A 27,752-nucleotide genomic window follows, 5' to 3' on the forward strand; every position below is an offset into this window, starting at 1 on the left:
AAAACCATCAAGCGCTATGATGAAACTGGCTCTCATGAGGACCGCCAGAGGAAAGGAAGACCCAAAGCTACCACTGCTGCAGAGAATAAGTTCATTAGAGTTACCAGCCTCAGAAATTGCAGCACAAATAAATGCTCCACAGAGTTCAAGTAACAGAAATATCTCAACATCAACTGTTCAGAGACTGCGTGAATTGGACCTTCATGATTTGCTACAATGAAAACATGACTAAAGGCCACCAATAAGAAGAAAAGACTTGCTTTGGCCAAGAAACACGAGCAATGGACATTAGACGATTATACCTGATGATATCAGATGATGGTCTGATGAGTCCAAATTTTAGATTTTTGGTTCCAACGCCATGTCTTTGTGAGCCACAGAGTAGGTGAACAGATGATCTCTGCATGTGTCGTTCCCACCGTGAAGCATGGAGAAGGAGGTGTGATGTTGTGTGGGTGCTTTGCTGGTGACACTGTCAGTGATTTATTTAGAATTCAAGGCACACTTAACCAGCATGGCTATCACAGCATTCTGCAGCGATACGCCATCCTATCATTTGTTTTTCAACAGGACAATGACACAACACGACTCCAGGCTGTGTAAGGGCTATTTGACCTAGAAGAAGAGTGATGGAGTGCTGCATCAGATGGCCTGGTCTCCACAATCACCCAACCTCAACCCAATTGAGATGATTTGGGATGATTTGGACCGCAGAGTGTAGGAAAAGCAGCCAACAAGTGCTCAGCATATGTGGGAACTCCTTCAAGACTGCTGGAAAAGCATTCCAGGTGAAGCTGGTTGAGAGAATGCCAAGCGTGCAAAGCTGTCAAGGCAAAGGGTGGCTACTTTGAAGAATCTCAAATATATTTCGATTTAACACTTTTTTGGTTACTACATGATTCCATGTGTTATTTCATAGGTTTTGATGACTTCACTATTTTTCTAAAAGTAGTGAAATAAATAAAAACTCTTCAATGAGTAGGTGTGTCAAAACATTTGACTGGTACTGTAGGTATTTCTCTTGTCCAGGTGGGATAGGGCAACGTGCATCGCAATGGCGATTCTGTCGTCCGTGGGATCTGTTGGGGTGGTATGCAAATTGTAGTGGGATTAGGGTGTCAGTTAAGATGGAGGTGATAAAATCTTTGACTAGCCTATTAAAGCACTGATTACATTATAGCATGAATGTGTATATAGGCAATACAGTACAAATGCAAGCATGCGCAGACATACAAGCACACAGCTGTCTCACAAAACACAAATACACACAATTTAAATTGAAATAATATTTCATTGAATTAAACATTTATGAATGTTAAATGAGTAGCAATGTCTTCAAAAAGGGGTCAGGGAAACAGTGAGGTGGAAAACAACAGAACTAGACAAAAACACAATAATAGTTAGTCTCAGAAACAATTTCCAAACGGCACACAATGGACACAAGGCTCACATGACTATCAGGACAGAGAAAAACCTGGATCTCGTTGACCAGTGACTGTCAGCAGTCAGACAGCATACGAAGAGGAGCGGGCGTGATCACTACATTCAACACACACCTGATGTTGTGGCCAGAACGGAGCCCCGTCACTGATCCACTCAACACCACCTGTGCGGCCATTTTTGATAGTACAGCAGACGTTTATGACATTTGAAAGAGGAAACGAAGCAACAAAATAACAAGAATAAAACATACAAATCTCATAATTCGAGTAAAAAGAGGTCTGCTTAAGTAACTAAGTGCTAGTCGACCGTTGTAAATCACATGCCTGGTGCGTCTCGATCAAAGACCAGATGTGTTGAGACAAGTCCTGAATTAAAAACAGGGTTTAAAAATCCGTACCTACACACCTTGTACAGTGATTCATTCATACATTTTCTCTGTAGCAACTTTGTGTTCTGTTCACAACGATCCCAGTCAAAAAAAAAGCTCAATACTAGTTAATTTCACTGAATTTTACAGTTAAAGTAGTACTCCCTCCTGCATCGCTTTTTGGAAATCCAGAGTAGGTTTTTGAGCTCCGAGTCGGAAAATCTCTTGTGTGATGTCGCCAATTATTCTACTGATACCAATGCATGTCAAGCTGGCTTCCATTTGAGCGCTCACACGACTTCACTGACATACGCACACATACAAACACAAAATGCAGACATTCAGTTTTGGTTGTCCCACCTTTTCTCCAAGCACACAAACACATTGACAGAGAAACAGCTTCATAGTTTACCACCACTGCCCTGCCCCCCTCCAGTAGGACCACTTCAACACTATTGGTAACAGCTAGTTACAGAAAAGAGCACTTGGATAAATCACAGAAATATGACTCCTTATAAACTGTAACAATGAGAGAGAGAGAGAGAAAGCTTTTCTTTCTCATTTGTGAAAACAGGAATCACTTCACTGTTTTTTTCTTCTACCCAGCAGTGTGAGTGAGTGGGTTAGCGTGAGAAGGACGAGGGGGCACAGAGAAGGGAAAAGAGGGAGCGACAGACAGAACGAAAATGAGAGAGCGAAAACAAGAAAGAAAACTGAGTGTAAGAGATCAGTGTCTCAATTCCATCCAAATCAGAGGAGCAGTAGTGTCTTATCGGACCACCTATAGGTCCTAGTCCTCCCTGTGAGGAGCAGTAGTGTCCTATAGGACCACCTATAGGTCCTAGTCCTCCCTGTGAGGAGCAGTAGTGTCCTATAGGACCACCTATAGGTCCTAGTCCTCCATGTGAGGAGCAGTAGTGTCCTATAGGACCACCTATAGGTCCTAGTCCTCCCTGTGAGGAGCAGTAGTGTCCTATAGGATCACCTATAGGTCCTAGTCCTCCATGTGAGGAGCAGTAGTGTCCTATAGGACCACCTATAGGTCCTAGTCCTCCCTGTGAGGAGCAGTAGTGTCCTATAGGACCACCTATAGGTCCTAGTCCTCCCTGTGAGGAGCAGTAGTGTCCTATAGGACCACCTATAGGTCCTAGTCCTCCCTGTGAGGAGCAGTAGTGTCCTATAGGACCACCTATAGGTCCTAGTCCTCCATGTGAGGAGCAGTAGTGTCCTATAGGACCACCTATAGGTCCTAGTCCTCCCCATGAGGATCAGTAGTATCCTATAGGACCACCTATAGGTCCTAGTCCTCCATGTGAGGAGCAGTAGTGTCCTATAGGACCACCTATAGGTCCTAGTCCTCCATGTGAGGAGCAGTAGTGTCCTATAGGACCACCTATAGGTCCTAGTCCTCCATGTGAGGAGCAGTAGTGTCCTATAGGACCACCTATAGGTCCTAGTCCTCCATGTGAGCAGTAGTGTCCTATAGGATCACCTATAGGTCCTAGTCCTCCATGTGAGGAGCAGTAGTGTCCTATAGGACCACCTATAGGTCCTAGTCCTCCCTGTGAGGAGCAGTAGTGTCCTATAGGATCACCTATAGGTCCTAGTCCTCCATGTGAGGAGCAGTAGTGTCCTATAGGACCAGCTATAGATCCTAGTCCTCCCCGTGAGGAGCAGTAGTGTCCTATAGGACCACCTATAGGTCCTAGTCCTCCCTGTGAGGAGCAGTAGTGTCCTATAGGATCACCTATAGGTCCTAGTCCTCCCTGTGAGGAGCAGTAGTGTCCTATAGGACCAGCTATAGATCCTAGTCCTCCCCGTGAGGAGCAGTAGTGTCCTATAGGACCACCTATAGGTCCTAGTCCTCCATGTGAGGAGCAGTAGTGTCCTATAGGACCAGCTATAGATCCTAGTCCTCCCCGTGAGGAGCAGTAGTGTCCTATAGGACCAGCTATAGATCCTAGTCCTCCCTGTGAGGAGCAGTAGTGTCCTATAGGACCACCTATAGGTCCTAGTCCTCCCTGTGAGGAGCAGTAGTGTCCTATAGGACCACCTATAGGTCCTAGTCCTCCCTGTGAGGAGCAGTAGTGTCTTATCGGACCACCTATAGGTCCTAGTCCTCCCTGTGAGGAGCAGTAGTGTCCTATAGGATCACCTATAGGTCCTAGTCCTCCCTGTGAGGAGCAGTAGTGTCCTATAGGACCACCTATAGGTCCTAGTCCTCCATGTGAGGAGCAGTAGTGTCCTATAGGATCACCTATAGGTACTAGACCAGGGCTGCCCAACCCTCTTCCTGGAGATCTACTGTCCTGCAGGTTCAGTCCAACCCTAATTTAGCCGTTCTGATTCAGCTAGTTAAGGTCTTGTTGAGCAGCTAATTAGTAGAATCAGGTGTTAAATTAGGGTTAAACTGAAAACCCACAGGACGGTAGATCTCCAGGAAGAGGGTTGAACTGAAAACCCACAGGACGGTAGCTCTCCAGGAAGAGGGTTGAACTGAAAACCCACAGGACGGTAGATCTCCAGGAAGAGGGTTGAACTGAAAACCCACAGGACGGTAGATCTCCAGGAAGAGGGTTGAACTGAAAACCCACAGGACGGTAGATCTCCAGGAAGAGGGTTGAACTGAAAACCCACAGGACGGTAGCTCTCCAGGAAGAGGGTTGGACTGAAAACCCACAGGACGGTAGATCTCCAGGAAGAGGGTTGAACTGAAAACCCACAGGACGGTAGATCTCCAGGAAGAGGGTTGGACTGAAAACCCACAGGACGGTAGATCTCCAGGAAGAGGGTTGAACTGAAAACCCACAGGACAGTAGATCTCCAGGAAGAGCTCTACAGGGTTGAACTGAAAACCCACAGGACGGTAGATCTCCAGGAAGAGGGTTGGACTGAAAACCCACAGGACGGTAGATCTCCAGGAAGAGGGTTGAACTGAAAACCCACAGGACGGTAGATCTCCAGGAAGAGGGATGGGCAGCCCTGTACTAGACCTTCCAGTGAGGAGCAGTAGTGTCCTGGATGATATGCTACTGCTGCTGATGTTGACGACGTGAGGTATTGACTGAGGTCCTGTGCAGTTCACAGGCTGCTGTTGTGCGTGACTGTAGTGTAGGCGGGGTTTGAGCAGACAAGATGGCTGCAAGACTAGGCACTTAAATCCCCGCTGTGACCAGAGATCCATTGGCCTGTGTGGAGTCTCAAGCTTGCAGTCTTTTTTTTTACAAGAAAGTGTGTGTGTGTGTGTGTGTGGATGAGAGTGTGAACTGATGCTCTATGCATATCTTCAGTGTGTATGGTAAAGACAGGGTCACTCTCGTATGCTGGCAGAGTAAGAGAACTGGGGGAAGTGTGCTGGCTGGTTGGGGATGCCACAGTCCAGGTTGGTATCTAGAACACGAAGAAAACACTCAGTCAACATCACCTCTAAAAGCATGCTTGGTGGCATATTGTGTCACACACACACAAACAGGCACACACATGAACTCACACTTGTCTGGAGGCGTGACGGTGATGGTCTGTGCCGTGAACTCGTCGTCGAAGTAACGTGTATCGGTCTCTGATGTCACCTGAGGCTTGAAGGGCGGAGTCAGCTGAGGAGGGAGAGAGCAAGCAGTGATTGATTGGCAAATGGTCTGCTTGACACTCAGCATCAAGAGGGATTAGGGTGTAAGGCCCTGCGATAGACTAGTGTCCTGTCCAGGGGGCGTACTTGTATTTTAAGCTGCCTCGCGCTACAGAAACAGACTACTTACTTTACTTATTTATGATGCAAGGTCATTCAGGGATCAGTCAGATGGCAGTCGACCTGGAACTAGACCATTGTGATATATGATCTAGTGGTTAGAGCGTTGGGCCGGCAGGAAGCCTATCTGCAGGAAGCCTAGTGGATGGGCCTGCACAGCCAGTGGTTAGACTGCAGGTAAAGAGCGTTGGGCCGGCAGGTAGCCTAGTGGTTAGAGCGTTGGGCCGGCAGGTAGCCTAGTGGTTAGAGCGTTGGGCCGGCAGGTAGCCTAGTGGTTGCCGGCCGGCAGGTAGCCTAGTGGTTAGAGCGTTGGGCCGGCAGGTAGCCTAGTGGTTAGAGCGTTGGGGCCGTAGCAGGCAGGTAGCCTAGTGGTTAGGGCCGGCAGGTAGCCTAGTGGTTAGAGCGTTGGGCCGGCAGGTAGCCTAGTGGTTAGAGCTTTGGGCCGGCAGGTAGCCTAGTGGTTAGAGCGTTGGGCCGGCAGGTAGCCTAGTGGTTAGAGCGTTGGGCCGGCAGGTAGCCTAGTGGTTAGAGCGTTGGGCCGGCAGGTAGCCTAGTGGTTAGAGCGTTGGGCCGGCAGGTAGCCTAGTGGTTAGAGCGTTGGGCCGGCAGGTAGCCAGGTAGCCTAGTGGTTTGGGCCGGCAGGTAGCCTAGTGGTTAGAGCGTTGGGCCGGCAGGTAGCCTAGTGGTTAATGGTTAGCCTAGTGGTTAGAGCGTTGGGCCGGCAGGGCTAGTGGTTAGAGCGTTTGGCGGCAGGTAGCCTAGTGGTTAGAGCGTTGGGCCGGCAGGTAGCCTAGTGGTTAGAGCGTTGGGCCGGCAGGTAGCCTAGTGGTTAGAGCGTTGGGCCGGCAGGTAGCCTAGTGGTTAGAGCGTTGGGCCGGCAGGTAGCCTAGTGGTTAGAGCGTTGGGCCAAAAAAAAAATCAAAGACCTGGAATGCCACCATTTATTGACTGTAGCGCTAAGCTATCAGCCTCCAGTCACTCACCTTTCTATCTACCACGTCCTGCCAGTTGATGGAGGTGAAGAACTTGTGGGACATCACTTCTTTGGCATCATCTGGTCCTCCCCCTAACCTGTCAATAACAAAAATCAGAGGTTGCTTCAAATGGTGCGCTCATGTTTGGTGCACTGCTTTTCTGAAGAAGAGCAGCTCACGTTTTTTTGTAGTTGTCAGAGCTCCAAATAGTGATCATTTTGGTCGCATATGCTACTGAATGTTTTGCTGGAAGACCTGGAATTTTTATTTGGGAGCACCAGTGTGCCGAGGAAAAGAAAACATAAACCTAGGGCTTGTTTCTAGCCTTTAACTAACCTTGTGGGGACACTCAATTGATTCCCTAACCCTTTCACTAACCCCAAAACCAAACCCTAACCTTTCTAACCTTAACTCTAAAAACTTCCTAGAAATAGCCTTTTTCCTTGTGAGGACTTGAGCAAATACCCAGCCAAACACAAATGGGGTCCTCTCTGAGCAGGCCGGTCAAACGGTCACACCTCCCACCCCCCCAAGCACCACGTACCTTTGCTTGGGATCCTTTTTGAGCAGGCCGCTGAGCAGGGCCCTGCCCTCTGGGGCCAGGTTCTTGGGGAATCGGATCTCCTCCATGAGGATGAGCTCAAAAAGCCGCTCGTGGTCTTGGTTGTAGAAGGGTAGCCGACCGCACATCATCTCGTACATGACCACGCCCAGACCCCACCAGTCCACCGCCCGGCCGTAGTCATTGTCCTCCAGCACCTGGACGGGCAGGGGGAGGGAGCTTTGTTCACAGTGCAGGCCTTAATGCTCAAAATCAGATTTTTTTTTTTTTTTGTCTGTCTAAACAACAATTTGCAATTGACCAGATTGGATTTGAGTCACTTCAAACTGCCACTTTATGGGGTCTTCAAAAGGAATGTTCCAGAGGCAATCGATTGATAAAATTACCATACAGTTTGAGGTATCTTTCTACCTAAATACTCACTGCATTAACATAAAACATAAAAACAATGGATTATCAGATTATCAAGCCAACTCATTTTAAAGTAATAAATGGCCCCAATAAAAACAAGTGGTTCTTCCAGGAACACCACAGTGAGTCTAAAATGGTCTCTCTCCTTATCTTACTTCCTGCATTTTTACTGCTACAAAAAGAGAAGACATTTTGCAACGAGAAATTGAAAAAGTTATTCCCTATTAGTTTGTGTTTTCTTACATTTAGTGCTTAATGAACACAGCTAAGGTTGTATGACAACTGTGTAGCATGTGCTTGTGCCACTAGCCATGCCCAGCAGCGGGCCCTCACCTCCGGCGCCAGGTACTCTGGGGTGCCGCAGAAGGTCTTCATGGTGGCACCGTCCGTGATGCCCTCCTTACACAGCCCAAAGTCTGTGATTTTAACATGTCCGTCATTGTCCAGCATTAGATTCTCCAGCTGAGAAGATGCAGCGAGATGGATGAGATATTAGAACAGAGTTTCAAAACATTATTGAGACAGTTCTAACATTATAAAGAGAACGACAGCCAGTTTGAATAGTTGGAGCGGGGAATTTAACCCCAGTCTCCAGTGGGGAGAGGAATGTGTCTAAGCTGGGCGTTTGGCACCATTATCATCACCATTTAGGAAAATCACATGACTGAAGTATGAAGGCAGAATGTGTGTCACTTGGTTCAGGACAACACAAGTCCTTAGATGAATATGAAAGCAGGATGGGTGACTATGAAAGCAGGATGGGTGACTATGAAAGCAGGAGGGGTGACTATGAAAGCAGGACGGGTGACTATGAAAGCAGGAGGGGTGACTATGAAAGCAGGAGGGGTGACAATGAAAGCAGGAGGGGTGACAATGACAGGAGGGGTGACAATGAAAGCAGGAGGGGTGACAATGAAAGCGGGTGACAATGAAAGCAGGACGGGTGACAATGAAAGCAGGAGGGGTGACAATGAAAGCAGGAGGGGTGACAATGAAAGCAGGAGGGGTGACAATGAAAGCAGGAGGGGTGACAATGAAAGCAGGAGGGGTGACAATGAAAGCAGGACGGGTGACTATGAAAGCAGGAGGGGTGACAATGAAAGCAGGAGGGGTGACAATGAAAGCAGGAGGGGTGACAATGAAAGCAGGAGGGGTGACAATGAAAGCAGGAGGGGTGACAATGAAAGCAGGAGGGGTGACAATGAAAGCAGGAGGGGTGACAATGAAAGCAGGACGGGTGACAATGAAAGCAGGACGGGTGACAATGAAAGCAGGACGGGTGACTATGAAAGCAGGACGGGTGACTATGAAAGCAGGAGGGGTGACTATGAAAGCAGGACGGGTGACTATGAAAGCAGGAGGGGTGACTATGAAAGCAGGAGGGGTGACTATGAAAGCAGGACGGGTGACTATGAAAGCGGGTGGAAAGCGGGTGACTATGAAAGCAGGACGGGTGACTATGAAAGCAGGAGGGGTGACTATGAAAGCAGGAGGGGTGACTATGAAAGCAGGAGGGGTGACTATGAAAGCAGGAGGGGTGACTATGAAAGCAGGACGGGTGACTATGAAAGCAGGACGGGTGACTATGAAAGCAGGACGGGTGACTATGAAAGCAGGACGGGTGACTATGAAAGCAGGACGGGTGACTATGAAAGCAGGACGGGTGACTATGAAAGCAGGACGGGTGACTATGAAAGCAGGACGGGTGACTATGAAAGCAGGACGGGTGACTATGAAAGCAGGAGGGGTGACTATGAAAGCAGGAGGGGTGACTATGAAAGCAGGAGGGGTGTGACAGGAGGGGTGACTGAAAGCAGGAGGGTGTGAAAGCAGGAGGGGTGACTATGAAAGCAGGAGGGGTGACTATGAAAGCAGGAGGGGTGGAAAGCAGGGGTGACAATGAAAGCAGGACGGGTGACAATGAAAGCAGGACGGGTGACAATGAAAGCAGGACGGGTGACAATGAAAGCAGGAGGGTGACAATGAAAGCAGGACGGGTATGAAAGCAGGAGGGGTGACATGAAAGCAGGGGTGACTATGAAAGCAGGACGGGTGACTATGAAAGCAGGACGGGTGACTATGAAAGCAGGAGGGGTGACTATGAAAGCAGGAGGGGTGACTATGAAAGCAGGAGGGGTGACTATGAAAGCAGGAGGGGTGACTATGAAAGCAGGAGGGGTGACTATGAAAGCAGGAGGGGTGACTATGAAAGCAGGACGGGTGACTATGAAAGCAGGAGGGGTGACTATGAAAGCAGGAGGGGTGACTATGAAAGCAGGAGGGGTGACTATGAAAGCAGGAGGGGTGACTATGAAAGCAGGACGGGTGACTATGAAAGCAGGACGGGTGACTATGAAAGCAGGACGGGTGACTATGAAAGCAGGATGGGTGACTATGAAAGCAGGACAGAATCTTCAGTGCCTACCTTCAGGTCCCTGTATACCACGTCACGAGAGTGGAGGTACTCCAACGCAGATACGATCTCAGCGCCATAGAAACGGGCCCGGTCTTCTGTGAACACACGATCCCGAGACAGGTGGAAGAAGAGCTAGAGGGAAGAAGAGAGGAAAAGAGAGTGGAGAAAAAAAGGGATTGATTTGAGATGTTTTGATATAACACTTACACCATCACAATTTAAAAAAAAATACCTTTTACAAAATTAGCCAAATCCATTCAAATGGTATAGTATTTAATTGAATGAGAAGGTTCATGTCACCATTTAGATTCTAGTCATTTAGCAGACGCTCTTATTCAGAGAGACTTACAGTTAGTGCGTTCATCTTAAAAGTGTAGCAAAAAACATTATTTTACCGTGTTTTATATACATTTCCACACTGAGGTTGAAATAATAATGTGACATTGTCAAAAATAAGATAATGCCCTTTAAGTGTGAGAGCAGTTAAAAAAAAGCTCCTGACATTTCAGCATGTTTTGGTGGGATGGAGTTTGGCCTTCCATGGTGACGTCACCGGGCAATGAATTAGTTAATAGACCAATTAGAAAGAGAGTTCCAAACGTCTCTGCCAATAACAACTAGTTTTCCCCTCCCCACTCCACCCACTCCCAGACAGTCCTAGCTACATTTGTGGTTCAGAAATTGCTTCTTTTTGACCATTTTAATTGAAAACACAGTAAGATTCTTAAAGTGTTACCCAGAAATGATTTGATATTGAAATACAAACATCTGCATTGGCCCTTTAAGATAGCTAGATGAGACAACCACATATCACATTCATAGTAACTACCAGCAAAGTCAGTGCTAGTAAGAAAAGACAAGTGCAGAGTAAGATTCACCCTAATCTTAATCCTGGTGACACAAAGGGTGCACATTTTGGGTTTTGCCATAGCACTGTTTTGCAAAAAGTGTCTTGTAATAGAGATGTGTGTCTACTGTTTTGCAAAAAAAGTGTTTATCATTTGCATTTAGTGTGAAAACAATGTGAAATTACAATCTGTTAATTATTGTTTTGGCCATGTGGATCCCAGTGTTCCAGCAATCGAAAAAATTGTGTGTGTGTGCTCATGTGTATCTGTGTGTACATTGGGACACCCACCTCTCCTCCGTTGGCGTATTCCATCACAAAACATAATCGGTCATGAGTCTGGAAAGCGTATTTCAGTGTCTGGAAGGGTGGAAGAAGACAATTGATCAATGTCCTCCTATTAGATCAGATGTTTCTTTATCGTCTGATGTTCACAGATATTTGCTTTAAGTACCAGAAAATGCGCTGTGATAAGAAAAGATTAACAACAGAAATATAGAGACATGTCATAGGCTAGGCATGACAAATACAAATTCATGAAAAAATGCAGGACAAAAATGACAGCTTTTATTATCAACAGCCCATCTCCAGTCCTCCGGTCCCCCCAACAGCCCATCTCCAGTCTCCCCAACAGCCCATCCATCGGTCCCCCAACAGCCCATCTCCAGTCCCCCCAACAGCCCATCTCCAGTCCTCCGGTCCCCCCAACAGCCCATCTCCGGTCCCCCCAACAGCCCATCTCCAGTCCTCCGGTCCCCCCAACAGCCCATCTCCAGTCCTCCGGTCCCCCCAACAGCCCATCTCCAGTCCTCCGTCCCCCCAACAACCCATCTCCAGTCCTCCGGTCTCCAGTCCCCCAACAGCCCATCTCCAGTCCCCCCAACAATCCCATCTCCAGTCCTCCAGTCCCCCCAACAACCCATCTCCAGTCCTCCAGTCCCCCAACAATAGTACACCCATTCCAGTCTCCGGTCCCCCCAACAGCCCATCTAAACTCCGGAACAGCCCATCTCCAGTCCTCCGGTTAACCCTTGTCAACTAATCATCCCCCAACAGCCCATCTCCAGATGAATCAGGGAGTTTGTCCAGTCCTCCGGTCCCCCCAACAACCCATCTCCAGTCCTCCGAACAAAAGTGTACACATTTCTAGTAAACCCGGATAAGCACGCCTGATTTAACTTGTCAACTAATCATCAACGAGATGAATCAGGGGAGTTTGTCCGGGGCTACAACGACAAAGTGTGCCTTTGGGGCTACTGGAGTTGGGAACCACTGCACCCCGTGACTATACAACACGTGTGGGGGTTCCGTTCTGGACCAGCACATGTAATGAGGTGAGAGGAGCATGGAGCACTCACCGTGAGGAAGGGATGCCGGGTGTTCTGTAACACTCTGCTCTCCGTAACCGTGTGCGCTACCTCGTCCTGGACACACAGATCAGAGGGTCAGCCTTTTACAGCAACACATACATAAGAATCACGGCTCAGTCATTGTCAAATAGATTCCCTCCTTCACAAGTCACCGAAGCCAGGGTATGTTCAGAAGGTATTACTGGAAACACGAGAGAACACAGGACATTCCAAATTTGGGCATTGGAGGCTCCTTGTATGAGATGAAGCCCAGCGATGCAAGTGTTAAGACAACGTTAAGAAACACAACAATTAAAATATCCATTTGCTTATAACATCAATATACCACGGCTGTCAGCCAATCAGAATTCAGTGCTCGAACCACCCAGTTTATAAAACTAAATATACCACATACTATGCACAATGAAGAACTATTAAGACTACAGATCAGGCCTAATGGATACGGATCATCATTCCCCAATAACAAACCGATGGCCAGTAGTCACCACTGGAAAGTGGTATAGGTTAGGCCTATTTCGTTACCTTAGCGATGATGACCTCCTTCCGCAGGATCTTCATGGCGTAGTGCATCCCCGTGGCTTTCTCCTTGACCAGGATCACCTTGCCAAACGTGCCCTTCCCCAGCAGCTTCAGGTAGTCAAAGTCACTCATCGTCTGACAACACAGAGACAGAGTTGGACAATCAACTCTCTTATCTTGGGTGACCCAGCCCAGCCAAACACATTCACAATGGGAAGGATGGGCAGTGGTAGTGATGACGAAGTGTGATACTTTACAAAACAGATCAATCACACACATGCGCAGGAACAAACCAGGATTCAACCATTGTGGAAGAACAATTAGCATGTATTTGTGTGACTCTTACCTTTACCTTGTAAGCATTTGTATCGGTCATATGCACAGTATATGTTACTGCACACACACTCACTTTAGAGTTGGTCTTGGACATGGCTACACACACACACTACTTTAGAGTTGGTCTTGGACATGGCTACACACACAAACACACTACTTTAGAGTTGGTCTTGGACATGGCTACACACACACACTTTAGAGTTGGTCTTGGACATGGCTACACACACACACTACTTTAGAGTTGGTCTTGGACATGGCTACACACACACACTTTAGAGTTGGTCTTGGACATGGCTACACACACACACACACACTTTAGAGTTGGTCTTGGACATGGCTACACACACACACACACACACTACTTTAGAGTTGGTCTTGGACATGGCTACACACACACCACTTTAGAGTTGGTCTTGGACATGGCTACACACACACTCACCACTTTAGAGTTGGTCTTGGACATGGCCACCTCCATCTCCTCAATGCTGCTGCTGTCGCTGGGAGAACCAAACAGGTCCATGGGCTCCTCCTCCTCTCGTACCTTCAACCCATTGGCCACCGCCTGGATGGCACGCATCCACCCCTCTCTGACACACACACACACACAATGTGCAATTACTACACCATAGTGAGCTTGTAGGATTCCTTTGAACCACGAAGAGTTTGTCCGTGACACAGACTGAAACATATCCCTCCCTCCACCTCTGTTGACTACTGTTATCCTCCTCCCCACTGTCTACCTACCCTTCTATTGGCCCCTTCTCACACCTCATAATGACCCATATCCCCTCCTCACCTCTGTTGACTACTGTTATCCTCCTCCCCACTGTCTACCTACCCTTCTATTGGCCCCTTCTCACACCTCATAATGACCCATATCCCCTCCTCACCTCTGTTGACTACTGTTATCCTCCTCCCCACTGTCTACCTACCCTTCTATTGGCCCCTTCTCACACCTCATAGTGACCCATATCCCCTCCTCACCTCTGTTGACTACTGTTATCCTCCTCCCCACTGTCTACCTACCCTTCTATTGGCCCCTTCTCACACCTCATAATGACCCATATCCCCTCCTCACCTCTCTGCATTGCTTTCTACGTGGAAGGTCCTCTCGATGACAGTGGTCCACTGCAGGCAGCGGATAACGAACGTGTTGGGCTTGGGCCGCTCTGTTTTCATCAGCTGGCATTCTGGGACGAAAGAGGAGACAGAGAAGAGGGATCAAGTGTTACAAATGTTTTAATGCCTCAATCCATTGTTTTTACCTCTGTTGTTTCATTTACAAAGTGTGAACTGTGAAGATCCCGAAAGCCACATCCAAGCCTGCAAACACCAAAACACCCCATTCAAGTGTTCTGTACAGAGGTGATGAGAGGACAGCAGGTCCTGCTAGGTAAACCCTGCTACAGAACCAACACGGCACAGTCCCCTGTGACATCATCAACAATCGGTTTCACTTTGAGGGACCCTCACCTCCCACTGAGAAGTTGTTGAGAGGGGGCAGGCTCTGGTCGGACAGCTCAGGCTTCTCTTTGTAGCCGATGAAGGAGCCGTCACTCTTCAGGATGAAGTAGCGCGGCCTCCACGTCTTGATGTACTCACCTGCATAGAGAAACGAGTGGGCTTGAGTACACAGCACCCGAAAACCCTCACGGCCTAGTCTCTGAGGTTAGGCACAATGCACGTTCTTATAGCAGCTACATAGTTGGGATTAGAATGTGTCGAGACATGTATGGCTTTGTCAGACTAACTAATTGAAATTGTGTTTGAAAGTGATTATATTCCATTTGCTGTGAATAATAAGAAACGGAGGGTCCTCACCTCTCTTGTGGAGCCATCCTTCCCTGACTACGCTGGCCTCATTCATAGTGAAGGGTGGAAAGGGGTAGAGGTGGGGAATGGGAGGGGGGCCTGGGTAACTGTTGGACTGGTCAGGAGGATGTCAGTGTAAACATTGCCCCACCACCTAGACAAAAAAATAAAACAACATGAGAGAATATTAAACGACAGCTAACCTAGATGTGTTTGCATGACATAGCCTACACAGAGTATGAAGAGATGAGCAGAGATTGACAGAGTTTTGCATCCAAGATTATTTTCCCGGCAATTTTTTTTACTGGCACCTAACTGGTCTGGCTAAATGACAAAAAACTAAAACTTTTATGAAACAGAGCTTGCATTTGACAATGGGGCAAAACTAGGGGTGTGGTTCTGCCAGGGCGTGGAGGAGTGGCGTGCCTTCGCTGTTTTCTATTGGAGAATACATGGCGCTGGTAAAACTATTTCCGGAAAATGTATTCTGATAAATTATACAACCACAAAAATTCCATGAAAAACAATATTGTTGGCATTTTCCCTGTGCTCTCACTGCGGTGGCGACAATGATTGAGAACTATAGGCTACATGTGCGCGATGCGGAGGCGACAATGATTAAGAACTATAGGCTACATGTGCGAGCTGCGGAGGCCCGTCTGATGCTTGACCACTTTGGCCAATCAAAACTAAGAAAAATAAATCCTAATTCACAGTAGGTCTGCCTTGATGCTCATAAAACTCCACGGACCACCTCTTGCGCAGTGGAACCCAGAACGATTTGTGACCACTTGGTTATGGTGACAGAGTTCTGCTGAGGACATCCAACCAGGTGGCCACCGCCAAAGCCCTCTCTGGAAGTTGCTGTAGCCCTGTTTGGGATATCTAGCCTACATTGGATATTGGTTGAGACGCAGGTCCCGTTCTACACTGAACAAGAATTAAGACGCAGAATGTAAAGTGTTGGTCCCATGTTTCATGAGCTGAAATAAAAAATCCCAGTAATGTAACATACGCACAAAAAGCGTATGTATCTCAAATATTTTCCACAAATTTGTTTACATCCATGTTAGTGAGCATTTCTCCTTTGCCAAGATAATCCATCCACCTGTCAGCTGTGGCATATCAATAAGCTGATTAAACGGCATGATCATTACACAGGTGCACCTTGTGCTAGGGACAATAAAAGGCCACTAAAATGTGCAGTTTTGTCACACAACACAATGCCACAGATGTCTCAAGTCGAGGGAGCATGCAATTGGCATGCTGAATTCAGTAATGTCCAGTAGAGCTGTTGCCAGACAATTTAATGTTAATTTCTCTCAATAATTCTCCTCCAACTTTGTTTTAGAGAATTTGGCAGTATGTCCAACCGGCCTCACAACCGCAAACCACATGTAACCATGCCAGACCAGAACCTCTACATCTGGCTTCTTCACTTGCGGGATCCTCTGAGACGAGCCACCCGGACAGGTGATGGAACTGTGGGTTTGCACAACTGACGAATTTCTGCACAAACTGTCAGAAACAGTCTCAGGTAAGCTCATCTGCGTGCTCGTCGTCCTCACATGGGTCTTGACCTGACTGCAGTTCAGCGTCGTAACCAACTTCAGTGGGCAAATGCTCACCCTCGATGGCCACTGGCATGCTGGAGAAGTGTGCTCTTCACGGATTAATCCAGGTGTCAACTGTACCGGGCAGATGGCAGACAGCGTGTATGGCATCATGTGAATGAGCTGATGTCAGCGTTGTGAACAGAGTGCCCCACTCTGGGGCGGTGGGGTTATGGTATGGGCAGGCATAAGCTACTGACAACGAACACAATTGCATTTTATCGATAGCAAGTTGAATGCACAGAGATACTGTGACGGATACTGAGGCCCATTGTCGTACTATTCATCCACTGCCATCACCTCATGTTTCAGCATTATAATGCACGGCCCCATGACGCAAGGATCTGTACACAATTCCTGGAAGCAGAAAATGTCCCATTTCTTACATGGCCTGCATACTCACCAGACATGTCACCCATTGAGCATGTTTAGGATGCTCTGGATCAACACGTATGACAGCGTGTTCCAGTTCCCACCAATATCCCATAACTTCCCAAAGTCATTGAAGAGGAGTGGGACAACCACAGGCCACGGTCAACAGCCTGATCAACTCTACGCGAAGGAGATGTGTTGCGCTGCCTGAGGCAAATGGTGATCACACCAGATACTGACAGGTTCTGATCCACTCCCCTGTTTTTTTGATAGGTCACCTCTGTTTTCTTTTATTCTGTAATAGGGTATACTGTAACCATGTGTTTAAGCTAGTCAAATCAATGGGTTTCCGATACAAAGCTAGTCATACTCATCATTTATTACAAATACAAAATGTATTTCTCAAAATGCTGCTCATTTAGTAAAGTTAGATCAAAGCCGAAGCAATGTCTTGCAAGATCACCATTTTTAATTTGCATTTTACATAACAGAACCAAATATAAAACCATAGCACAGAAGGCCTATAAAGTTACCGTTACACCAAAAACACCTACTGTAATTTATAACGAGCTTTTAGGATGGTTAGTTGAAGCTGAATAGTTAACAAAACAAATAGTATGGGCCAAAACAGAACCCACCACTAGGCAGGTTATATGCATTGATTGAAACAAAATACAAGAAAGGCTAATAGTTTGTTAAAACCATCTGCTCTAATTCTCTCTCGAAACAGGCATTCAGGAATATCTAAATGTATATTCCCGTGAAACTGATAGAGATCAATGAAATGATTGGCATGGAGATTACGTTTGAACGTTTCACCGGTAAAACGTGAATAATTATAATTCAAGATTGACAGTGTGATGATGGCATATTTGACGCCTATGCCTAACTTGGTGTTTGAGGATATTAAAAAACTAAAATGTTTTTGAGACAATGTATGTGGGCATAGGCAGACGTTGCAATTGAAGGATGCATCGTTTATAATGATAGGCTATTCAATTGTTTACATCTGTCGGTGCAAACTTTGATAGAAGAAAATATTACGTACATGTTTTAAACGCGCTCCCTCACCTAAAAAAAACCCACTAAGCACAATACCACTGGGCAAGACTTGTGCTGCAAGAACACATAATTCTCCTTTAAAAACAACTGGGAACTCGTTAATCGCCGACCTCAGTGCGTTCAAGACAACTGGGAACTCGTTAATCTCCGACTTCAGTGCATTCAAGACAACAGGGAACTCGGAAAAATGAACCCCGACTGGGAAAAATATTTTTCTGACGGTCATCCAATTCGGAATTCCAACTCGGGAACTCGGGCCTCTTTCTATAGCTCTGACTTTCCGACCTGAAGATCAATGACTTCATGACTTGACCTCGTATTTTTCCGAGTTCCCAGTTGTCTTGAAAGCACCAATGGATCAGAGAAACGTGCCAGTGGGTACCAGCAAGCACACCAGCACAGCGGGATCAAGTGTTGCAATGCAACGGGTGTCCAGGGGCGCAAACGACATCGATTTGGCCAGCTAGGTAGGCGCCTGGCAGACACGCAAATCAGCTGTCAAAACTATAGCTAACTAAAACCTGTTTTGCTTGAGAGCTAGCTAGCTACTCCGGACAGGCTGAAACTTGATATTATATATATATATATATTCACATACAGATATTCACATACAGATATTCACATACAGATATCTGGAGCGCAATGACTAATCAATAACTGCTATTTTGTTGACAATCGATGTGTAATGGATCGACGATGGTGCATCTGACAGTAGCAAGCTATAATAGGAATAGCAAATTAAATGCACTTAAATAGATAGGGTTACATTGAAATGGCAAGGCACAAACGGTCTGAATGTTGGATAGCCGCTTCTATCTCGACCTAGCTAGATCAGCTAATCACGGTTTTGGTAAACAGCTCACACGACACTAACTTTAGTATATCATCATAGCAGCTCGCTAACGTTAGCTAGTTCGCAATCTGGTAGCTGGCAAGTCCAGCTTCAACTCTGAACAGGGACCGACAACAACACCTGTCACTTTTCTACCAGCAACTGAAACTTGAACGTACACGTGTAACGTCTTACAACTTCACTTCCCCATTTACTCTTTATCAAGGACCTAGTTAGCCAATATTGTAAACAAACATAAGAAACCTCTACTATAACCTTTGACGTTAGCTAGCTAGCTACGCTAGGTTCCATTTGCTCCCCGCCATGGCCTCTTGAGAATAAGTAGACACCGATGAACCTCGTCTGTTCCTCGAGTACGATGTGGGAATGGCCCACCGACCAACTATCTCTGTGCAACAAGGACGTCTCAGGATGGTTGTTTTCAGCAAGTTATCGATCCTGCACCTTTTATCCATGTGTAGCTAACGTTAGCTAGTTACGTTACCTGAGTTTCGCCTGCTTGCTGCAGTGGTGTGTTTGCGAAGTGGGTGCACTAGTATGAGCCGTAAAAAATATATACATGCGTATTTATACGCTGTTTTCTCACTTAGCCCCACGTTGTTCTTGTTTATTTGATAGATTCAACCCAGTACAGATACAATCTTTGTTACAGGCCATCCAAGAAGGAATCCCAAACAGGCAACAACAACAAAACAAAAAAATACGTAGTTGGGACACGTTGTGCGTCAGCCCGAGCAGATGTCCCCCTGTGTCTGGGCCCGTGGCGAAACGGCCTTGCTATACGGGATCCTTGGGACGTCCCTACCCCACCATTTACATTGAAATTTAAAATGGTTATAAAATCAAATCTTATTTGTCACATACACATGTTTACCAGATGTTAATGCGAGTGTAGCGAAATGATTGTGCTTCTAGTTCCGACCATGCAGTAATATCTAACAATTTAACAACTATCTTATACACACAAGTGTAAAGGAATGAATAAGAATATGTACATAAAAATATATGAATGAGCGATGGTCGAACGGCATAGGCAAGATGCAGTAGATGGTATAGAGTACAGTATATACATATGAGATGAGTAATGTAGGGTATGTAAACATTATATAATGTGGCTAGTGATACATTTATTACATTACATATTACATTTTTCATTATTAATGGGGCTACAGATGAGTCAGTGTGTTGGCAGCAGCCACTCAATGTTAGAGATGGCTGTTTAACAGTCTGATGGCCTTGAGATAGAAGCTGTTTTTCAGTCTCTCGGTCCCCGCTTTGATGCACCTGTACTGACCTCGCCTTCTGGATGATAGCAGGGTGAACAGGAAGTGGCTCGGGTGGTTGTTGTCCTTGATGATCTTTTTGGCCTTCCTGTGACATCGGGTGGTGTAGGTGTCCTGGAGGGCAGGTAGTTTGCCCCCGGTGATGCGTTGTGCAGACCTCACTACCCTCTGGAGAGCCTTACGGTTGTGGGCGGAGCAGTTGCCGTACCAGGCGGTAATACTGCCCGACAGGATGCTCTCGATTGTGCATTTGTAAAAGTTTGTGAGTGTTTTAGGTGACAAGCCAAATATCTTCAGCCTCCTGAGGTTGAAGAGGCGCTGCTGCGCCTTCTTCACCACACCGTCTGTGTGGGTGGACCATTTCAGTTTGTCCGTGATGTGTACACCCAGGGACTTAAAACTTTCCACCTTCTCCACTACTGTCCAGTCAATGTGGATAGGGGGCTGCTCCCTCTACTGTTTCCTGAAGTCTACGATCATCTCCTTTGTTTCATTGAGTGTGAGGTTATTTTCCTGACACCACACTCTGAGGGCCCTCACCTCCTTCCTGTAGGTTGTCTCGTCGTTGTTGGTAATCAAGCCTACCACTTTAGTGTCGTCTGCAGACTTGATGATTGAGTTGGAGGCGTGCATGGCCACGCAGTCATGGGTGAACAGGGAGTACAGGAGAGGGCTGAGAACACACCCTTGTGGGGCCCCAGTGGTGAGGATCAGCGAGGTGGAGATGTTGTTTCCGACCCTCACCACCTGGGGGCGGCCTGTCAGGAAGTCCAGGACCCAGTTGCACAGGGCGGGGTCGAGACCCGGGGTCTGGAGCTTAATTGACGAGTTTGGAGTGTACTATGGTGTTAAATGCTGAGCTGAAGTCGATGAACAGCATTCTTACATAGGTATTCCTCTTGTCCAGATGGGTTAGAGCAGTGTGATTGCGATTGCGTCGTCTGTGGACCTATTGGGGTGGTAAGCAAATTGGAGTGGGTCTAGGGTGTCAGGTAGGGTGGAGGTGATATGGTCCTTGACTAGTCTCTCAAAGCACTTCATGATGATGGAAGTGAGTGTTACGGGGCGATAGTCATTTAGCTCAGTTACCGTAGCGTTCTTGGGAACAGGAACAATGGTGGGTCATGGTGGGTATTCGGTCATGTTTCCGGTCACCTTGACCTGATTAAAAGCAGTGGTTTGTGCTTTCAGTTTTGTGCGAATGCTGCCATCAATCCACGGTTTCTGGTTGGGGAAGGTTTTAATAGACTCTGTGGGTACAACATCACCGATGCACTTGCTAATAAACTCACAAACCAAATCAGCGTATTCATCAATGTTATTGTCCGACGCTATGTGGAACATATCCCAGTCCTCGTGATCGAAGCAATCTTGAAGCATGGAATCCGATTGGTCAGACCAGCGTTGAACAGACCTGAGCTGTCATGTCTTATTATGTCTGTTCCTGTTCTTTCTCTTCACTCTGTCTCTCTCTGCTGGTCTTATTAGGTTACCTTCTCTTTCTCTCCTTCTCCAGCTGTTCCTCATCTTCCCTAACTACCTCGTTCACCCTTTCCCCACCTGTTCCCTTTTTTCCCTCTGATTAGGTCTCTATTTCTCTCTCTGTTCCTGCTACTTTCGGTGTCAGATTCTCGTTTGTGTTTCTCATGCCAGAAGCAAGCTATCGTCTCGTTTGCTTCCTCCTTGTCCTATCCTGTCGGAATCTGCCTGGCAGGTGCATCCTGTACACTACTAACAGTCTTTCGTCTGCACTGTGTCCAGTTCATCTGATGCTACGTGAGATCAGGTACCACTGTTCCTCTATGACCCGCGCCTACCCAGAGCGACCTGCAGCCTGTCGCCGCTAACCCAGCTATTCTCCTCTGCTGCTAAGAAGGGGACTCTTGTTATTTATCAGAGGGACTTTGTGTTTCATTTGTCGCCCTCTCTACGGGTTGTCTATTATTGCCATTGTCAACGTCTGAAGAGGATCTATGTCTTTCCTGTGTTCTCATTAAAGAACTCTGTTTTTGTTAAACCGCTTTTGGGTCTTCACTCAAGTGCATAACATGAGCACGGGCGCTTCCTATTTTAGTTTCTATCTATAGGCTGGGAGCTACAAAATGGAGTCGTGGTCAAATTTTATGAAAGGAGGGCGGGGGAGGACTTTGTATGTGTCACGGAAGTTAGAATAACAATGATCCAGGGTTTTGCCAGCCCGGGTCGCGCATTTGATATGCTGATAAAATTTAGGGAGCATTGTTTTCAGATTTTAAATTCTCCAGCTACAAGTTTAAATTTGAAATGGTTAAGATAAGGGTTAAGGCAGTGTTTCCCAGTGTTTCCCAAACTCTGTCCTTGATTATTAGTGTTGATTGTTAGTGCTAGGGGGAAAAACATGCTCCCCTTGGGGTCCTGAGGAATGAGTTTGGGAAACCCTGGGTTAGGGTTACGTAATGGTTAGGGTTAAGGGTAGAGGTTGAGTTTGGGGTTAGGATAGGGAAGTCCCAAGGATCTCAAATTGCCCGGGACTGTTTCGCCAGGGTCCAGACGTATAGGGGGACAACTGCTCAGGCTGACGCAACTCGTTCACACACATCTCCACCCAGGAAGTCGTCCCATACTTCTACAATTTCAAGTAAGACACCAACCACCCTCTGAAGCTACTACCAGAGTGGAGACAGCGGACACCCTCTGAAGCTACTACCAGAGTGGAGACAGCGGACACTCTCTGAAGCTACTACCAGAGTGGAGACAGCGGACACTCTCTGAAGCTACTACCAGAGTGGAGACAGCGGACACTCTCTGAAGCTACTACCAGAGTGGAGACAGCGGACACTCTCTGAAGATGGTACCAGAGTGGAGACAGCGGACACTCTCTGAAGCTACTACCAGAGTGGAGACAGCGGACACTCTCTGAAGATGGTACCAGAGTGGAGACAGCGGACACTCTCTGAAGATGGTACCAGAGTGGAGACAGCGGACACTCTCTGAAGATGAGTGGAGACAGCGGACTCAGATGGTGAAGATGGTACCAGAGTGGAGACAGCGGACACTCTCTGAAGATGGTACCAGAGTGGAGACAGCGGACACTCTCTGAAGATGGTACCAGAGTGGAGACAGCGGACACTCTCTGAAGATGGTACCAGAGTGGAGACAGCGGACACCCTCTGAAGCTACTACCAGAGTGGAGACAGCGGACACTCTCTGAAGATGGTACCAGAGTACTTCTCTGTAGTCGTGAAGACACCCAACACTCAATGACATTTTTTGTGGCGGGACTTTATTGGAATGGAAACACATGTTAACATTGCCAAAGCAAGTGAAATAGATAATAAACAAAAGTGAAATAAACATTAAAAAATGTACCCTAAACATCATGCTCACAAAAGTTCCAAAATAATAAAAAAACATTTCAAATGTCATTATGTCGATATACAGTGTTGTAATGATGTACAAATAGTTAACGTAAATAAATAAACATAAATATAGGTTGTATTTACAATGGGGTTTGTTCTTCACTGGTTGCCCTTTTCTTGTGACAGCAGGTCACACATCTTGCTGCTGTGATGTCACACTGTGGTATTTCACCCAATAGATATAGGAGTTTATCAAAATTGGATTTGTTTTCAAATTCGTTGTGGGGGTCTGTGTAATCTGAGGAAAATATGTGTCTCTAATTTGGTCCTACATTTGGCAGGAGGTTAGGAAGTGCAGCTCAGTTTCCACCTCGTTTTGCGGGCAGTGTGCACATAGCCTGTCTTCTCCTGAGAGCCAAGTCTGCCTTTGGCGGCCTTTCTCAATAGCAAGGCTATGCTCACTGAGTCTGTACATAGTCAAATATTTCCTTCATTTTGGGTCATTCACAGTGTTCAGGTATTCTGCCGCTGTGTACTCTCTGTTTAGGGCCAAATAGCGTTCTAGTTTGTTCCGTTTTTTGGTAAATTCTTTCCAATGTGTCAAGTATTTATCTTTTTGTTTTCTCATGATTTGGTTGGGTCTAATTGTGTTGCTGTCTTGGGGTTCTGTGGGGTCTGTTTGTGTTTGTGAACAGAGCCACAGGACCAGCTTGCTTAGGGGGCTCTTCTCCAGGTTCATTTCTCTGTAGGTGATGACTTTGTTATGGAAGATTTGGGTCAAGCTGCTACCAGAGTACATCTTTGTAGTCATGGAGACACTGACCACTCTCTGAAGCTGCTACCAGAGTGCATCCTTGTAGTCATGGAGACACTGACCACTCTCTGAAGCTGCTACCAGAGTGCATCCTTGTAGTCATGGAGACACTGACCACCCTCTGAAGCTGCTACCAGAGTACATCTCTGTAGTCATGGAGACACTGACCACTCTCTGAAGCTGCTACCAGAGTACATCTCTGTAGTCATGGAGACACTGACCACTCTCTGAAGCTGCTACCAAAGTACGTATCTGTAGTCATGGAGACACTGACCACTATCTGAAGCTGCTACCAGAGTTCATCTCTGTAGTCATGGAGACACTGACCACTCTGAAGCTGCTACCAGAGTGCATTTCTGTAGTCATGGAGACACTGAACACTCTAACCCTAACCCTACATTTGCTACGTTTTGTTCTAAATTTGTCATTTGTTTCAGAATAATATAACAACTTCCTGCCCGACTACATTGCAGACGCATGCCAGATCTTACAATGCCTAGATAGTTATAATTTATCCAACCCATTTAACCTAAATGTACATTAACTGAATTTATTACAATTGAGGAAAATTACTTGATAGTTATGTGTGCATGTGTGTGTGCGTGCGTGTTCATTTGTGGAAGAGTGGTTGAAGTGATCAAATTCATTTTTGTATCCACCGTCACGTTTATCTGTGTCAAATAATGACAAATGAATTATCAAGCTGGAGAATAATTTTAAACAAATATGTAACATCACTTTATTCATAAAGTCACAAAGCCAGTTAAGAACAAATGTTTATTTACAATGACGGCCTAACAGAAGACAAAAGGCCTTATGCGGGTACAGGGGCTGGGATTATTAATGAAACGGATCTCAGGCAGAGGTCGACCCTCACTTTTAATTCGCACCTTTTCCGTGTACCACAGATAATGAAAGGAGTTCTTCAACAAAAAGCCCACCATTTTCGGCAGTGTTGGCCATTCTATCATTCTGGCGGGGGAAACTGCACACTCGTGCTGGTTGCTAGCTAGCTACGGAAGTTAGCAAGGCAAATGTAAATAAATTGCTCTAACTGGACACAAAAATAAAGTTCTAAAAAGAAGAAAAAAAATCATAATATACCTCCTCCTTCTCCTGTAATTTGAAAAAAATTATTTGAATTGAATAATGTAAAAATCTATCTATCACTCTTCGCTCTTTATCTCTATCCAACAATGTCATCAAGCTTCTCAGCACATAGAACCCCCATAATGCTCAATGGCACTATCCCAATACAACACACTAGGTTCATTCTCTGATCCTAATTCTATGATTGGATGTACAACATGTCAGTTTATACTGCAAAAGCTTTGATTTGTTGGAGGACGTCCTCCGGAAGTGTTCATAATTACCATGTTTGTCTATGGAAGGTGGTGAGGCCTATGAACCTCCTAGGTTTTGTATTGAAGTCAATGTAGCCAGAGGAGGATGGAAGCTAGCTGTCCTCCGGCTACACCATGGTGCTACCCCAGACAGTGCTGTTGAAGTTACTGTAGACCTTCATTGCAAACAGTATATTTTAATCAATTATTTGGTGATATATGTATATATTTAGTATAGTTTTATCTAAAAAAGGATAACTTTTTAAATGTTTCACTGTTTTTATTTGTATGAAATTTTACTGAGGAGGATGGTCCTCCCCTTCACTTCTGAGGGGCCTCCACTGCTAGTAGCAGGGCAATATTCAACCTGTTACACAATCAATACACAGTACATTAATGACTGTTTTCTCTGTTGCAGGGGAAGGCTTGGACTCCTTATCTGTGGTCCATGTTACTGGTGACAGTGTGGAGGTTTTACAGCCGTTGACGGTGACTGACTCACATGCGGTGGTAGACATCACAGACCTCTCCTTATGGGGCCTTTTCTTCCTCAGTGGAAGGACAAGTACTGCTGTTCCACAAACCTCACTTCTGCAAGCCAACTCTGAATGTGCATTTACTTCCAAAGAATGTGCTGGTCAATGAGGTATAAACTCAAACTCATAAACTTAGATTCACTTTCTTTGTTAAAATGGATCTGACTTTAGGCACTCGTGTCAGTTGGCTCTCATTTGACATTTTCGTCATTTAGCAGACGCTCTTATCCAGAGCCACTTACAGTTAGTGAGACCATCCATTTTCATACTGGTCCCCAGTGGGAATTAAATGAGCCACACGGGACTCTCCTCTGATAATCGGAGGACCTTATTTATAATCAGCTCCTATTCTATTACAGGTAGAAAAGCTCCAGCAGGCGTACAACTACATGCGGATGCCCTCCAACTGCCTGCTCACCTGTGGGGAAACATACAAACTCTGCTGTGATTCTACTGAGAAAAATAAGATACAACCTTTGGTACAATAAATGTTTCCATAAATGTCTTAGATCATCATGTATTTGTGAAACCCCCATTGAATGTGACATTGATCATACCAAGTTGACACGATAAAATGTTTTTTGAAAATGTGAGCTGTGCTGAATGCTAGTTTGAGCAATTTTGACATTTCAAGGCTCCGGATGGAGTGTTGACGTTGACTCTACATGTGCTGTGTTTCAGACAGAAATGTGTCGCCGTGACTACGGCCCCAACTACCACCCCACCTTCCAGGTGCTCCTTGGATCAGACACAGAGGATGTGGAGCTACGACTCCTGAAGAGTGTGGATGAGGAGGTATGGATGTGTGATGTACCACTAATAGGTAAATTATTCTTTAAACCCATCCAGCCCCTTAACCACTTTTAGTGACGCTGGTGTAATGACACTAACCAGCATTGCTTACAAATAGGTTGTTAAAAAAAAAGGTAACAGTTTTGAGCAATATTTTTTACACACGACTGTGAATTTCAAGGAGCTCGCCATTCAAGGAGTTTGCAGGGGTTGGTCTGAAGGGTGATCCATTGAGGAGATTCAATCATGATCATGCTGTCCGGGGTGCCCGGGAGGGTGGAGTTTGCACTGGGTGAAAAATGTTCCGCAACCCAAATTCATCACAGAAAATGTATATCTCATATCTCACAATCAAATGTAGTATTTCTGCTGTGACAGAACATATATTTTTCCGTTATTCCACAAAGTTCTATCCAGCGCTGCAGTGTGTGGGGCACTGTATAACCTGGTGACGTAGCTCGCGTTAGCTCTACCAAAGTGAGAGAGGTGCTCACTTTGACAGACAGACATAGGCTAGTCTGCACACCGGATATGACATTTTTGGATTAGGCCTAAAAAAAACATGTAGGGGAAGAAGCCTTAGAGTCTCCTGAACTGACACCGCAGGCCTACACAGCAGCACAACCAAAAGTTTTGATCAGCAACAGCGGAGCAGGCCGGGGCTCAGGTTGGAATATCCATTGCAGTGTGTAATGCAGCCTAGTTTTATTCACACCATCCCAGCAGCGCAAAAGACTTGAGAAGGAAGTATATTGTCTTAGAAATATAACTCTTTGCTCCTCCGAGCATGCACTTCATATAGCCTAGCCTGTAGCCTATAGATCATGTGAGTGAGACCACAATAAGTTACCTATAGGGGCAATAGATGTTGGGACCCAGGAGAGTCAGAGATGAGGGGTGGCATCGGGCAAATGTCGATATTTGCCCGATGCAATTTGACCATG

General features: G+C 46.2%; 2 protein-coding genes and 1 long non-coding RNA gene across 5 annotated transcripts; 1 reads left to right on the top strand and 2 right to left on the bottom strand.

Annotated features, from left to right (window-relative positions):
* Positions 1–1,271: 1,271 nt before the first annotated feature.
* LOC135543745 (collagen alpha-1(I) chain-like) lies at positions 1,272–4,994 on the bottom strand. Its single transcript, XM_064971101.1, has 3 exons — positions 4,984–4,994; positions 3,303–4,138; positions 1,272–3,254 (listed from the first exon to the last, which is right to left on the bottom strand). The coding sequence occupies exons 1-3, from the start codon at positions 4,992–4,994 to the stop codon at positions 3,079–3,081; spliced, it is 1,023 nt and encodes a 340-aa protein (XP_064827173.1). The 3' UTR covers positions 1,272–3,078.
* On the bottom strand, positions 4,656–19,461 carry LOC135544085 (RAC-beta serine/threonine-protein kinase-like). 3 transcript variants are annotated; one of them, XM_064971462.1, is made up of 14 exons: positions 19,289–19,461; positions 14,812–14,956; positions 14,464–14,592; positions 14,069–14,180; positions 13,430–13,577; positions 12,658–12,789; positions 12,124–12,189; positions 11,057–11,125; positions 9,928–10,050; positions 7,836–7,964; positions 7,074–7,288; positions 6,539–6,626; positions 5,301–5,403; positions 4,656–5,200 (listed from the first exon to the last, which is right to left on the bottom strand). In XM_064971462.1, the coding sequence occupies exons 2-14, from the start codon at positions 14,855–14,857 to the stop codon at positions 5,121–5,123; spliced, it is 1,440 nt and encodes a 479-aa protein (XP_064827534.1). In that variant the 5' UTR covers positions 14,858–14,956; positions 19,289–19,461; the 3' UTR covers positions 4,656–5,120. The 3 variants fall into 3 exon arrangements, with proteins under 3 accessions (XP_064827534.1, XP_064827533.1, XP_064827535.1); XM_064971461.1 differs by having other exon boundaries at positions 19,187–19,461; XM_064971463.1 differs by lacking the exon at positions 19,289–19,461 and adding an exon at positions 18,958–19,173.
* On the top strand, positions 18,088–27,253 carry LOC135544086 (uncharacterized). Its single transcript, XR_010456300.1, has 4 exons — positions 18,088–18,316; positions 25,899–26,126; positions 26,376–26,495; positions 26,698–27,253. It is a non-coding gene; the product is annotated as an uncharacterized LOC135544086 (long non-coding RNA).
* The last annotated feature ends 499 nt before the right edge of the window (positions 27,254–27,752 follow it).

The sequence above is a fragment of the Oncorhynchus masou genome, chromosome 8 (assembly GCF_036934945.1).
Source record: "Oncorhynchus masou masou isolate Uvic2021 chromosome 8, UVic_Omas_1.1, whole genome shotgun sequence".
Taxonomy (NCBI): Eukaryota; Metazoa; Chordata; class Actinopteri; order Salmoniformes; family Salmonidae; genus Oncorhynchus; species Oncorhynchus masou.